This window comes from Gastrolobium bilobum, unplaced genomic scaffold, assembly GCF_033153095.1.
Source record: "Gastrolobium bilobum isolate Gb01-03AN ecotype WA unplaced genomic scaffold, APGP_CSIRO_Gbil_v1 utg63927, whole genome shotgun sequence".
In the NCBI taxonomy this organism is placed as follows: Eukaryota; Viridiplantae; Streptophyta; class Magnoliopsida; order Fabales; family Fabaceae; genus Gastrolobium; species Gastrolobium bilobum.
The window spans coordinates 17,522-31,558 of record NW_026899251.1 but is presented as its reverse complement, the minus strand read 5'-3'; the positions used below and the strand labels follow the sequence as shown (position 1 = coordinate 31,558).

Here is a 14,037-nt window from a genome sequence, read left to right as displayed (position 1 = left end):
CATTATGAAGGCCCCAACGGTGTTCAATTTGAAGGAAAAACGAAAATGTTGAAAATCAAACGGGGCACTACGTACAATGAGTTGAAGGGGAGGATTAACCAAAAATTGGGGCTACACGGGAGCCATGGCGTTCAACGGATGATCGCCAGGGTAGAGTCTACAGTTGGTAAGGATGCTATATTCTACATTGGTAATGATATATGTGACGATGAAGATGTGGATTGTGTCATAGATGCAATTGTGGACCAAAAATTTCAAAACTTTATTGAGATATATGTTGAAATAGACTGTGGTCAATCTTCATCTGCACCTGTGCATGGAAGAAGTCAAAGTCAAGAAGACAGAGTGGTCGGTTTATCTGCACATGCACCTGTCTTAAGTCAGATACCACTGAGGGAAATAGACGAGGATGAGGATGGGCATGACGAGGATATGGACAGTGAAGACGATGGTGAACCCGAGAGTGTTATTCCGCTGGGTGACACCTCAGATACGGACGTAGAGGGGAATTTTGACGCTGATACTAGTTCAGGAAACTTGAGTTCCCAGGTTATGCCACCGCTCCGTGTTGACCCTGTTAGCAGTGGTAAGATTGTAATATAAAGTTTTAATTTTGCATATATATATTTGTGTTTTCTTTCGTACTGACGGATAAGTTTAAATTTGGACGTAGGGTCTGAGATTGAGCCATTTTGGAACGACAGCCCACACTATTCGTTCATTAATTGGGCTCACCCTAATGATGAGACGGAGATATTGTATGGCGACGATGACATCCACGGTGGCTGGCATTTAGGAGATCCATTATATTTGTACCATGAGTTTCGAACTAAATCTGAAATGCAACATGCTGTCAAATTATATTGTATGAAGTCTCATCGTACTGCTGTGGTGGCAAAAAGTGATGACCATAGATTTGTGATGAAGTGTCGACACCATAATGATGGTTGTCCCTGGTACGTGCGGGCTATGTTGCCCAAGAATGGAAATAGTTGGGTTGTTAGTAAGTGGGGTAAAAAACACACCTGCCTAAACCAAGGCCTTACTCGGGACCATAGACAGCTGGATTCTGATGTAATCTGTGCAGCCATTATAAGTATGTATTACATTCATTTTTGTTTATGGTTTAATTTTTCGGTATATTTATTGATTGTGTTGACTTCGAATTTTGTGTAGGTATGTTAAAAGAAGATCCATCCACGAAACCAGTTCTTATTCAGGAGAGGGTACAAAGTTTGTATGGATACAACATATCTTATAGGAAGGCTTGGAAGGCTAAAATGAAGGCCATTGTGAAGTTGTTTGGCGACTGGGAAAAATCATATGCCATCTTACCTGGTTGGCTGAACTACATGACACAGATAAATCCTGGTTCTGTGTTCAAGATTGATACGGATCAGTGTTGTGACGAACGACGAGTCTACACCGATAAGGCTGTCTTTCGCAGGGTATTTTGGACTTTTCACCAGTGCATTGAGGCTTTCAAATATTGTAAACCCATAATCCAAATTGATGGCACGCACCTGTACGGGAAATACAAAGGTACCCTCTTGATTGCTACGTCACAGGATGGTGATGGATTCATTCTGCCTATTGCGTTTGCCATTGTTCCACCGGGTGAGAGATTGGATGATTGGTTGTGGTTTCTTAGCCAGATGCGTTTCCATGTCACACGTAGGCATGGTATCTGTCTAATATCCGATCGTCACCCCAGCATCATCAGGGCTGTGAAGGATCATGCCGGTTGACAGCCTCCATTTGCGTATCACGTGTTTTGTCTTCGTCACATTGGAAGCAACTTCAACACTAAGTTTAGGGACGTGGAACTGAAGAAAACGCTGATGAAACTAGGTAACCTATTAACATGAATTTTGTACATGTTGTATGTAATGTTGTTTATGTATAACTCATTGCAATTTGGGTTCATTTTTTGCAGGTTACATGTGTTCGAAGATTCACTTTGATTTAAGATTTCAAGAATTTGTCGACAGTAACCCACAAGTAGCCTCATGGATAGATCAGATTCCCAAAGAGAAATGGTGTAGGTCTTATGATGAGGAGGGCCGAAGGTTTGGTCATATGACGACAAACCTATCTGAGTGTATCAATAAGGTCCTACGGGGTGCACGTAATTTGCCAGTAACGGCATTGGTCAAGATGACGCAAAGTAGACTTGTTGAGTATTTTGTGAAGAGGCGTGAAAAGATCCAAAAAGTAAAGGACAAAGGCTGGAGAATTGCAAAAAAGGTTGAGGTCATTTTGGAAAAGAATGATCAGTTAACTGTCAGTCTCTGTGTCCGTGTTTTTGATAGAGAATTGCAGTTGTTTGAAGTTGAGGATGCCTACAATCAATCTACGCATGATGCCGGCGACATTATGAGGGTTGACTTGCTAAATCGTAAATGTCAATGTGGACGGTTCACAGCTAGACGATTTCCTTGCAGTCATGTGCTAGCGGTGTGCAAGGTTGAAAAATTGAACCACTATGACTATGTCGATCATGTGTTCTCAATTACACAAATTGAGAAGGTCTATGCTGCACATTGGTTTCCAATGGGTAATGAGTTGTTGATCCCAGAAATAGATGGTCCAACATTAATCCCAAATGCATCTTTGGTTCGTGCACAAGGAAGACCGAAGTCTTCAAGGATACAGAATGAAATGGATTGGGTTGAGTCCCAACCCACAAGCAGTCAAACTAGATGCAGCACCTGCAAGCAAATTGGTCACAATAAACGTACATGTCCTATGAGGATTAATCCTAGCTGAAGCAATGTTGTGCATGTATTTAAGGTCTTTTGTAAGAGTTCATGTATTTTTTGTAAGACATTGTGATGTTACTTTGTGTTACTGTTTAAGTAATTATGTAATTTGACATTTCATTTCTAAGTCCATTATCTAACATTGGTCCATATTGATAGATTGAAACTCATAACTAATACTAGTATTACCAAAAAATGAAATCACCAAGTTTCGGGGAGCGTAAACAAACGGTTTGGGGTAATACGTACCCAATCGCATACGAATCCTGTACAATACTATTTTGTACCTGAAAGTGTGTTCCCCAAGTCATTATATGCGTGTACTTTGATATTCGATCGGTTCCGTACCAAAAAAATCGTGCAGAACAGAATGGGGTGTCAAAACCAGTTATTTAGTCGAGCAACCCGTACTGGTTTAGTCGACTACACAGTTTAGTCGACTAAACCAGTACGGGTTGCTCGACTAAATAACTGGTTTTGACACCCCATTCTGTTTTGCACGATTTTTTTTGGCACGGAACCGATCGAATATCAATGTACACGCATATAATGACTTGGAGAACACACTTTCAGGTACAAAATAGTATTGTACAGGTTATAAACCACGAATGTGCATGTACTGCAAAAATGCAATAATTAAGGGTATCCGAAACTTGTGTTCTTATTTTAACTCTGTTAAGGTCACCTGTTCTGAATTTCATTGGACAGTTTAGACCCGTTGGACTATGATTAGACACAAATTGAAAACATGAAGGTAAAAGATATTTGTCATTTAATAGGTAAACAAGAAAACAACAATAATTACGTAAACGGTTCACAACATGATGGGAACATCAAATAGTTCATTTCATAACCATAATATTACATAAGCTACAAATGTAAAATAGGAAGACCGAAGTCAATTACATTACAACATACACTAGAAACGTAAAATAGAAACATAAACCCTAAATCTAATCCTCATCCTCCTCGGATGCCGTCTCCTCGTCATCCTCATCTGACACATCAGCCCCCTGCCCTGCAACATCCTCAATCTGCTGTCCTCGTCCAAGCTCTAGACGAGCAAGCCTATCTTCAACACCCTTGAACCGTCCCTGTATATGTCTAAATCTTTCATTTCCCTTCTGCACGTGATTCTTCCTCCATTTTTTGTGTTTCAGCGCCATTTTTCCTATTTTCTTCAGCGTGGCGTTTATGCCCTTCATGACATCACGTAATGAAAACCCACCCTCAGGCTCAGCTATCTCCTGCTGGTCACCCTCATCATCATCGTCATCATCATCGTCCACCTCGGGGTCAACCATGTCTACAACTGGAGCAACATCAGGAACCTCAACATCAGCCGCACCTGTGAACTGCCACACTCCTGTTTGGGGGTTCTTTGTCATCTTGCACTGCTCCAGTAGACGTTTTCCAAACTTATGATTATACCCTGTGGTCTTCTTCAAGGTCACATTACCCATGGGAACATCAAAATGCTCCAATATCCTCTGAACAAGACAAGCAAATGGAAGTGCACCCTTGTGTTTGGCCTTATACATCATCCAACACACGTAGTGCCTCCAGTTCACCGAAGTACCATGTCGGATAGCCCACATGATGGGAATGTCATACTCCAACACCCTGGAATGATTGAACGCTCGCGGAAACAAAATGTGGGTGATGACATAGTGTAGTATGCGGGACTCCACAGTAAGCAACCCCACCGTATAGGCAATGTGTTGCCCACGGACTCTCCTCTGCTCCTGCACGGCATCACCGCATGTATATCCTGGAAGTATGGTCCCGCTGTCTGCGTCATATTCCACAGTCTGCGCAGAATCAAAGTCATACCCCAGTAACTCCAACCATACCGGAGCCGTCATGATGATGTCCACCCCGCAGACCCTAGACCTCAGCTCACCGTGATGGTAGCTGAGATTATGGTAGAAGGCCCGTACATGCAGCTCAGAATATGAACACGACAGTTCAGCCAAGGTCCTAAGATGTGATTCCTCCAACCACCTCACAATGTTAAAACCTTCTTGTTCAAAAAAGGCTGTATCAAGTGATTTGGCCCCACAAATCGGTCGGTTAACAAAGTCACGGACAAAAGATTCATGAACCACCGGGTCATTCTCGAACAAGTATCCGAATGGGAGGTCCACAGCAGCGGGGTCTTCCTCTTGTGGCCTTGACGAAGACGGATGGTCTTGTCGTAGCTTTTGTCGTCTCTCATTTCCAGTGTTAGACGATCTTCTACGGCCAGCCATGGGAACAACTGTACCTACAATGCAAGTGGAAACAAAAATCAATGAACAATAACAATATCAAAAAATTTAAAATTCAATATAAAAAACAAAACCTAATCCTAAAATAAAACAGAAATCAGAAACCCAATCCCTAACCCTAAAACAGAAACAGAAACCCTAACCCTCAACCCTAACCCTAACCCTAACCCTAACCCTACACCCTAAAACAAAACACAAAAACCCATTCCTAACCATAAACACTACAACCCAACCAAAACAGCAACGTAAACCCTAACCCTAACCCTAACCCTAACATAACCCTAACCCTACGCCTAAGGCACCACATCAACCTTAACCCTCACCCTCACAACACACTTAGCACCCTACCCCTAACCTAAATCCACAAAACCGCAAACATAAATCAAATGCATGAAGAAAACCAAAATAAAAACTAAACTTAAAACCAAATGCAAGTCAGAATACGTTACCTAAATGTCGATTTCGCAAGTGTGAACCAAGGAAGCTTCAATCGCACCTTCAAGGGTTGAGATTCGGACTTGGTTGGAGAGAGGGGACGGAATGCATCCTTTTAGTCGATTAGGGTTTGAAAATAACCCCCTTTGCGAAATGGGGGGGTTTTTAAAAAACCTGATCTGCGACATTTAGTCGACTAAATAATGTGTTTAGTCGACTAAAAGTGCAACAATTTAGTCGATTAAGATGAGTTGTTAGTCGACTAAAATTCGCGTTTCATAATTTCTGAGTTTAGCCCATTTAGTCGATTAAAAGTGCAACATAATCGACTAAATGGGGGCAGGATGGTGGATAGTTCTGGGGGAGGGACAAATTGGTTATTAATTATTTAATTAGGGGCAAAAGGGTCAAAAAACCCCTCTTGGGCCTATATTGACTTGCTTGGCACATATTGGACTTTCTTATTCTTATTTCATCATTTATTTGCTTCTGGGCTCTACCGGTTGCTTAAACAACAATACAAAATACCCGGTAGAAACACTATTCACGAGATTTTCACGGAAAGTGTCAGACTATACAATTTTTCGTTCTGAACTCATATTTGACATCAGAATTGTCAAATTATGTCTCTAAATCATTTTTTTAATCATTTAAGCTCTACCGGTTAATTCACAAAATTGCAAATTCTCCGACCGAACGCACTGTTCATCACATAGTCATGATTACAGTCAAAATACTCGAAATCACTCACTGAATCTAATTATGGCATTTAAATCCTTAAATTAAATATCTAATTAAAATTTACCATTTAGGGTCATTATATAAAAAGTATTAATTTTTTTAAGTATTATTATCTTATTTAAGATTTTTTTTAATAATGTGATAACTAGGTTTATTTTTTGTAAGATAATTAGGTTTTCTTGCATTCTTTAAATGTGAAAATAATGATCTTTTGGATATCAAATTAGCCTTTGTCATTTGTCATATATGAAGTATTTTCTATAAATTTTAAATCCAAGCATCTAAAATAAAGCTCACCAGAAAAAAATTAATTTATTAATTGAGCCACGTCTTGTAATTAAAAAATTTATTTTAAATTGAGTAATTAAAGTTTTTTTTTTCCAGGATATCCTTATCTATTTTAATAGGGGGAAAAAATATTTAATGTTTACTTTAGATAACTTTATCTAATGTTTAGCAAAACGACATCGTTTTGGATTGAAAAATTAAAAAATTTAAATAATAAATACTATTGTAATTTGAAATAAATTTAAATTACAAACACATCGATTTTTGCCCCAAAACCATGTCATTTTGATGAACATTAAACAATGTTATCTAGAGTAACTTTAGGAAAAACGAACCTTTTAACGAGAATAAAAAAAAATTGACGTAAAACTTGAAAGTTTTTTACGATTCCTATCCATTTTTTCCCAAGTTTCTTTATTACTAAATTTACTATAATCATTTGTACGAAAAATTAAATCATTCTTTGAAGTAATGATTGTCACTAACTTGTTTTTGAACATCTTAGATTTATGTTGATTGCAACTAATTACAATTGCACAAAATATGTTGCCTTTGTGACACAGAAGTCAAGCTTACCTTGTTAGAACAAATCGTTTTCAAGAACAGCAGTGGCCACCCACTAACCTTGGTCCCATTCTGTTTTATTAGCAGTATGCGTTTTTCATGATAAACTTTTTCGCATACCCAATTCAACGAGCAAGTCCATGTTTCAAACATGCCCTATAATGAGTCGTATATTCGATTTTGATTCTTGAAGATATAAAAACAAATTATCCCCCTAGCATGCCATTTTGGAGTTGGTGCAGTGTTTAGTTGGAATATAAAATTTTCAAATTATGTCACATGTAAAATGCACATAATTTGAAAATTCTAATGGCGGCATATCACGGGGTCTTTTTTTTTTTTTTTTTCCCTGTCTTGTAGCTTCTAGCTAGGTTATCTTCTAATTTATTTTTCCTTTCTAAGGCAATTGCAAAAGGGAAAAATTGTACATAAAAGCCAAGAGAGATGCATAAGGAAACCTCATAAGGCAATTTATCTTATCTTCTAATTTGTTTTAAACACTGCACCACAACTCCAAAATGACATGCTAGGGGATAATTTTATATTCCATCCCACACCCATCACGCAACCACGCGCATACTCGAAGAGGGTTAGGGTGTTATCCTCCACCGTTCCAAAAATTTCAAAAATCATATTTTATAGCATATGATGTTTTGACATATGCTATGATATCGATGTCAAATTAAAAAATTTAAAATTAAATCTTAACCGTTGATTTTTTTCAATCTAACGGTTATAATTTATTGAGTCATATTTATTAATTAATTATTAATTCTTAATAAATTATCACTATTAGATTAATGAAAATCAACAAAAGTTTGATATCCATATCAAATGATTCTGTCCTATTTTAGATTTTAACCGATTAAAATTAAGGCTTTCTGGGGAAAAAATTTCTGTTTTTGTTGCAGAAAAAAAATTTCCGTCACATTTGCATAAAAATAAGTGTCTTATTATAAAAAGAAGAGAAAAAAAATTAATGGGATTCACTCATTTTTATGTGAGTGTACTTCAACAAAAATGAAAATATTAAATCATTTAATTTTTATAAAAAATTTGTCTTCTTTCACATAAATATTAAAAGAAATAGAATCAATTTATACCGATATAAAATTACTTAGTCTTACATTATATCTTAATAGTTAATTTTCATATATCTAATTGTTAAGATTTATTAAATTATTATAATTAATTAATATGAATCAATGAATTTTATCCGTTACACATATAAAAACCAATAATTAAGAGGAGGTGTAAAAAGCTGCCCGATTTTAAAATATATGCATGTTTATCTCTCACTTAGGAAAATTTATGAATACGCAATGATGCCTTTATACCTTATTGACGAGCGACTCAGCATGCATACTCACTACTATTCGCTAAGACCCGCTCCAGCTCTTGACAAATTGTACATACAAGCAAATTTAACCACATTTTCTTCATTGAGTGATTTTACTTGGGATTCTAGGTGTCAATGATGAAGAGATCTTAAAATAAGTCAAAAGGCTCAAACTTAAAAGCGACCCCAGATTTTTCTACGTTGGCTGCCCTACGTTTTGTCCAAGCCCATACTTTTTGCTTTCCGTCCGCAATATCAAACACGGAATCAACTAAGGTCGTATATGTGTCATATGATACGATCAACATATTTATCCAAAACATGATAAAAATGTAAGACTTGGACAGTGTTTGGCCTGCAAACACAACAAAATATAACATTTTATTTGGTTTCCTATTTTTAAAATACACCATATTATGTTTCGTCCCGTTTTAATACATTTACCAAACGCTAACTTATTGTTACATGTTTAAACCAATTTTTTAAATTTGCTAATTTCCTAGAATTAGGCTATAACAATCATTGAACCTCATAATTTTAGTATGTATAATATAACTTACTTTTAATTAAATAAACGGAAAAAGCAAACCATTCCATGTTTGTTAATTGTTACAAACAGAATATATAATTCTCCATCAATTAGGAAGAAAAATAAAAACAAAAAAGGAAATTTCATTCAACAGTGCCAATTAAAAAAGGAAGAGATTTGGAAAAAATCTTACATATATCTAACTTGTGAACCATGGAACTATGAAGCTAGGAATAAAACAAAATCAGACCTCCTTCTAGAATATTAGGATATTTATAATAAATCAGCTTTCTATAGATAAGGCTCCATTTACGTTACATAAGTGTATAGTCGATCGACCGTTTCTTCTAGAAAAGCGTGAGTAGAAATCCTAATTGGTTATTGCTTTTGGGTATGCCGCTTGCACTACCCTTCTAGAAGACCATCACAAACTTACTCGAGGCGCATCCTTCTCCTTTAATAATGACAAGTCCCATTTTTTGAGAGGGACCAAAGTAAATTAAGATTGTGGTCTGTCCCTGTCACCAAAAGTGTCAAACAATAAAACCCACGTTTGCTTCTTATTTTACTATCCTTCGAGTGCTCTGAATTCCTTTCTAGTTGTTGTAGGATCCTAACACATCAAACTCAAAAAAACAAGAAAGAAGAGAAAAAGAAAAAAAAAAACTTGTTCTTGGTTACCAGGTTGATGGACAGGAAGGACCCTATGGATTTTTCTTCTTACATTCATTTTGAAGCCACTGGTGATTCTGAAGTTGATTGTGATCCCAACCTGGGTGGATATGCTTGTGAAATAGCCAGAGTTGGTGGTGATGATGATGCTCTATCTTGCAGCTATGATGGATCTGATACTTGTAATGCTGCTGAACTCAATGGTTATGAGTCTTGTGATGCTGGTGATCATGATGATGATGAGAAGAAAGAGGATGAGGAGAAAGATGAGGTTTATGGAATATCATATTGTGAAGATGATGAGATGCAAGAAGGAGACCAGAAATCCTTTGTGTCTTTTGATTCAGGTCAAGAGTTGGTGGATGAGATGGAAAAGAACAGGCTCTTCTGGGAAGCTTGTTTGGCATCTTAATTAGATTGTATTTGTTGGGGTTCCTTTTTCTAAATCACTGTTCTGATCCATCTTTTCCAACTGTTCAATACTCTGGAAAAAGAAAGAAAGAAAGAATTTCCATGTCATGTAAATGACTGATGCAGCTAACTATTTTGTTCTAAGCCTTATTTCATGATTTTATCAATTGAAATGTAAATTCGTCGTTTCTCTATATTTTTTTTTCCCATTATTGCTCATTAAATGTTGTTCGGAATTCTTTGCTTCATTTTATCTTCTGAGACACAGAAGGCTGAGGAGATTTGAAATCCTCAGATCTTGATGAATTTCTGAAGCTGTCTAATGTGCAGCATCTCTGCGGGATTTGAGCAATTCCAGTTCGAGTTCATTATTTCATTGTTACAGATTTAATATTTTATAATTGCAATATAACATGTGTTCTTTGTATAATTGAAAATTAATTATTGTCAAACTCACTGGTTAGTATCATAAATTCACATCGTTACCAAGGATAATGGAATAGTCAAAACATTTCACGGATTATTAATTATAGTATTTTGGTCAAGTGCCTTATTGACCGTAAACTTTAGTCAATAAAGTTTATTCCCACAAGATAGCCAGCCTTATTACGTATTGATTCTCTAATGTATGATAGCCAAGCAAACTTCCAAACTTGTAGAGTCACTTCCCATAGCTGTTTCAGAGAATAAAAGGTAGATATGGCAATCTTGTTACCATTGTAAGAGATATATTATGGTGATGAAATCTGGAATTCATCAAATCTTGATCATACACGGGACACATAACAAGCATCATCACAGTCCAAATAATCAATTTCCCTATTTCATCCATGCTTAGAAATTTCATGTACGTGGAAATTGAAGATATGGCTACTCATTAGCCCATGCCCATTTTGTCATGGTTAGAATTGTCCAACACTGGAACAAACAAAACCAGGTAAAATTCAGCCCTAAACTGAACATAACCTGCCCACAATCCACAACGAGCAAACAGTTCCTACTTCATGTATTAATTTACACAAGCAAACCTACTTGTACAGACAAAAATCTGAAACAAAAGGAACTTAAAAACTGCTAAAAAGAAAACCAGTTCTTAACTAGATGCAAGCACCGGCACCGGTGAGACAGAATCTGTAAATTTATCCATCATCTCCACATCATTGGTGCCTGAACATCCTATTGATGGACTACTTGTCCTCAATTTTTCTTGGTCAGTGGAACTCAAGCAGGAATTCCCTGATTTGCTATCAGTAATTGATATAGCAGGTTCCATGCTATAGCCAGAGCAACTTCTGGGGTTCACATGCAAGTAATCTGAAGGTTCTTCTGAGAATCCTCCTTTTCTGTTATCATCCAACTGCTTCAAGAAGCATTCCTCTATTTCGCTTAAAGATTCAGCTTCCCCTTCCTCTTCACTGCTATGGCTGTAGTGAGCATGATCATCATAATCTGATTTGGTCCCTCTCAATTCACCACTGGTGTCCATTTCTCGATGACTCTCATATTCATCCTCAGACTGGCGGTATGATGAATGAAATGACATGGGTGAATACCCACCAGTTGCTGTTTCTTCACGTTCTCTAAGTGTCTTCATTATCAGTGTCTTGAGTAAGTTCATCACTTGAACCGCATGCATCAGAGCAGTTAGAGGATCAGACATCTGTTCCAGGAGACAAAGATAAAAATATGAATTAAAAAATGGACAGACTTCCCAGTGTGCTCAGCTTTAAGGTGTCTAAGAGTATAATAGTCTACTGTAGAAGCACACTATATCGCAACTTGTTTTGTAATGAAAACTGCAGATTGCTTATATGAAAATAGACAACGATGATAGATTAATCTGTTTTAACAAAATTACATATCATTAACACAAAACAAAGGAAAAGGATAACCAAATTAAGATGAAATACAAATACAAGAACATTGAGCAAATATTAATAATTTTAACAGAAAAAGGGTACCTGAGTCATATTTGGAGCAAAAACCATTGCAATGTTTCTTGCATTCATTTTGTTATCCTCCTCCTCTTCTACCACATCAGCCATGAGATCAATAGCCCAGCTGAGCAAGGCGGATTCAGTTGGCTTTAGCTGCTTCACAAGCTCAACAGATTCTTCTTCTGTGTTGCATTGAAGAACTTGCTCAGGGGAAAGTCCATCTAACACTCCTGAAGGAAGCTCTCGAAACCAGGCTTTAATTAGACCAGCCAAGCAGTGAACATCAATGTCATCTGGCACAATGCCCCTATTCAACTGGTCCCTCACATGCTCTTCTTTACTATTTTCTGGGTTTATGCGAAATATACCTTCAGCCTGAAAATTCATTGACAAGAAAAACAAAAAAGATATAGTTAATCTGAAACTATCTGCACTCAAGACCTTAGTGTTATAAATAACAAAATATATTACATATGAAGTACCTTTAAGCCTCCCTGTGAGTATAAACGGTCCTGCATTAGCAAGAGAATAGTGGGGACACTGTTTCCTTTTGAATCATACGAACACTGCATAGATTCTGCCGAGACGCCAAACACACTTACACTACAAGCATAGATGACAGCAAATCACAAGTTAGAATGATTCAATAGACATGGGTAGGTAATGACAAAAACGTGCATACTTCAGTGAAGAATTAAAATCAGCAAAAAGAAAAAAGAGGCTAAAAAATAACTAAAAATAAGATAGAGCACTACATACTTCAGTGAATTTGTACAAGGCATTCTGATGTATGCGTATTTGAAAGAACCTTAATACCAACCTATGTTCATTCCGTAGCTAACAAAGCCCACAATAGTAGACATGTGCCCCAAACCCCAAACAATCTGAAGTTTCCCATTTTGCAATTATATATCTAGGCCAAGAGTCTAAAGGATCAGGACCTCAGTTCAAAGGAACATCCAATAGCACAAAACTAGTACCTGAATTTTCTGAACTACACAAAAAGCATGAGAATTTATTATTTTGTTAATGCATGTTTTCACTTTTCAGTAAGATGAAAAACACATTAACATGGGTTGACTACACGTATTTTGACTTAGGTATGGATCCTTCTTTGAAGAACCTTAAGTTACGGATAATGAGCAACCCGAATGCTTTCGTTTGATACATTCCAGTGTTAACCCACTCATTAGAAACGTACAAGAACTTCTTGCCACTGTACTGTATCTTTTTCACTAGCCTTCAAAGTTCAAATTCAGCTAGAACCATGACTTTCGTGAAAGTCTTGTACTTTTTCTCTTTCTCTTCCACATATTCCCAAACATACCCGTCAACCCCAAAAGCTCTTCCCACCAAAAAAAATTTAAAATTTTTAGCATATCAAGCAAAACCCATTTGAAATCTAACAGTTCACACGAAAGAAAATGTGTTATTTAAAAAAAAAGAAAAAGAAGAAGAAGAAGGTGAAGTAGTACCTAGCACTGGGAACCCGACCCGGGATCTCGACCTCGAACTCTACGGGAAGACCGAGAAAGCCATTGAAGCGGTCGAAGGTAACATGAGTGATGTGTTGAACGTTGGTTGGCCATCCGATCTCCATTTGATGGACGGTGGAGATTACATCGTCGGGTCGGTCCACCTTACAAGCCACCATGGATTTTCTGAGAGCCGCCAACAGAAACGCCACCAACGAGAGTTGGTTCTGCTCCTCTTCTTCGGCGGTTCGAGCCGCTCTCGTCCTTTTTCCACCACCACCGCATCCACCGCCTTTCGTCACCATCACCAGCCCCGTCATTCTCTCTCTCTCTCTCTCTCTCTCTCTCTCTCTGGGTACGAATGGAGACAGACAAGGTTTTGAATTTGAGGATGAGTGAGGTTCTTGTTCCTTAGTTAATGTTTTTGTTGGGTTGCATTCAATTTTGTTTTGAGGCTCTCTATGAGACTTTGTTTAAACTTCAAACGGACACTCTTTTCAAACTCTCTCTCTCTCTCTTTCGGTCATAACTTTATCTACAGTACCATTTCATTTATGACCTCCATGTTCACTTCAATTACCACTACTGCCACTTCACTTTAATATCCTCTAATC

The 14,037-nt window shown here is 37.3% G+C and overlaps 2 protein-coding genes across 2 annotated transcripts; one reads left to right on the top strand and one right to left on the bottom strand.

The window, feature by feature from the left end:
* The first annotated feature begins 9,616 nt into the window (after nucleotides 1–9,616).
* LOC133288757 (uncharacterized) lies at nucleotides 9,617–10,012 on the top strand. The gene has a single exon (XM_061486566.1). The coding sequence runs from the start codon at nucleotides 9,617–9,619 to the stop codon at nucleotides 10,010–10,012; it is 396 nt and encodes a 131-aa protein (XP_061342550.1).
* A 1,092-nt stretch (nucleotides 10,013–11,104) lies between these two features.
* On the bottom strand, nucleotides 11,105–13,743 carry LOC133288763 (rho GTPase-activating protein 2). The gene is made up of 4 exons (XM_061486574.1): nucleotides 13,424–13,743; nucleotides 12,431–12,551; nucleotides 11,973–12,323; nucleotides 11,105–11,671 (listed from the first exon to the last, which is right to left on the bottom strand). Exons 1-4 carry the CDS (start codon nucleotides 13,741–13,743, stop codon nucleotides 11,105–11,107), a joined length of 1,359 nt encoding a protein of 452 aa, XP_061342558.1.
* Nucleotides 13,744–14,037: the final 294 nt, after the last annotated feature.

Coding starts and splice junctions, on each gene's coding strand:
- LOC133288763 (XM_061486574.1), bottom strand. CDS start 13,743: ATGACGGGGCTGGTGATGGTGACGAAAGGCGGTGGATGCGGTGGTGGT. Junction 12,552..13,423: donor GGTCGGGTTCCCAGTGCTAG/GTACTACTTCAC, acceptor CTATGCTTGTAG/TGTAAGTGTGTTTGGCGTCT. Junction 11,672..11,972: donor TTGCTCCAAATATGACTCAG/GTACCCTTTTTC, acceptor CTCCTGGAACAG/ATGTCTGATCCTCTAACTGC.
- LOC133288757 (XM_061486566.1), top strand. CDS start 9,617: ATGGACAGGAAGGACCCTATGGATTTTTCTTCTTACATTCATTTTGAA.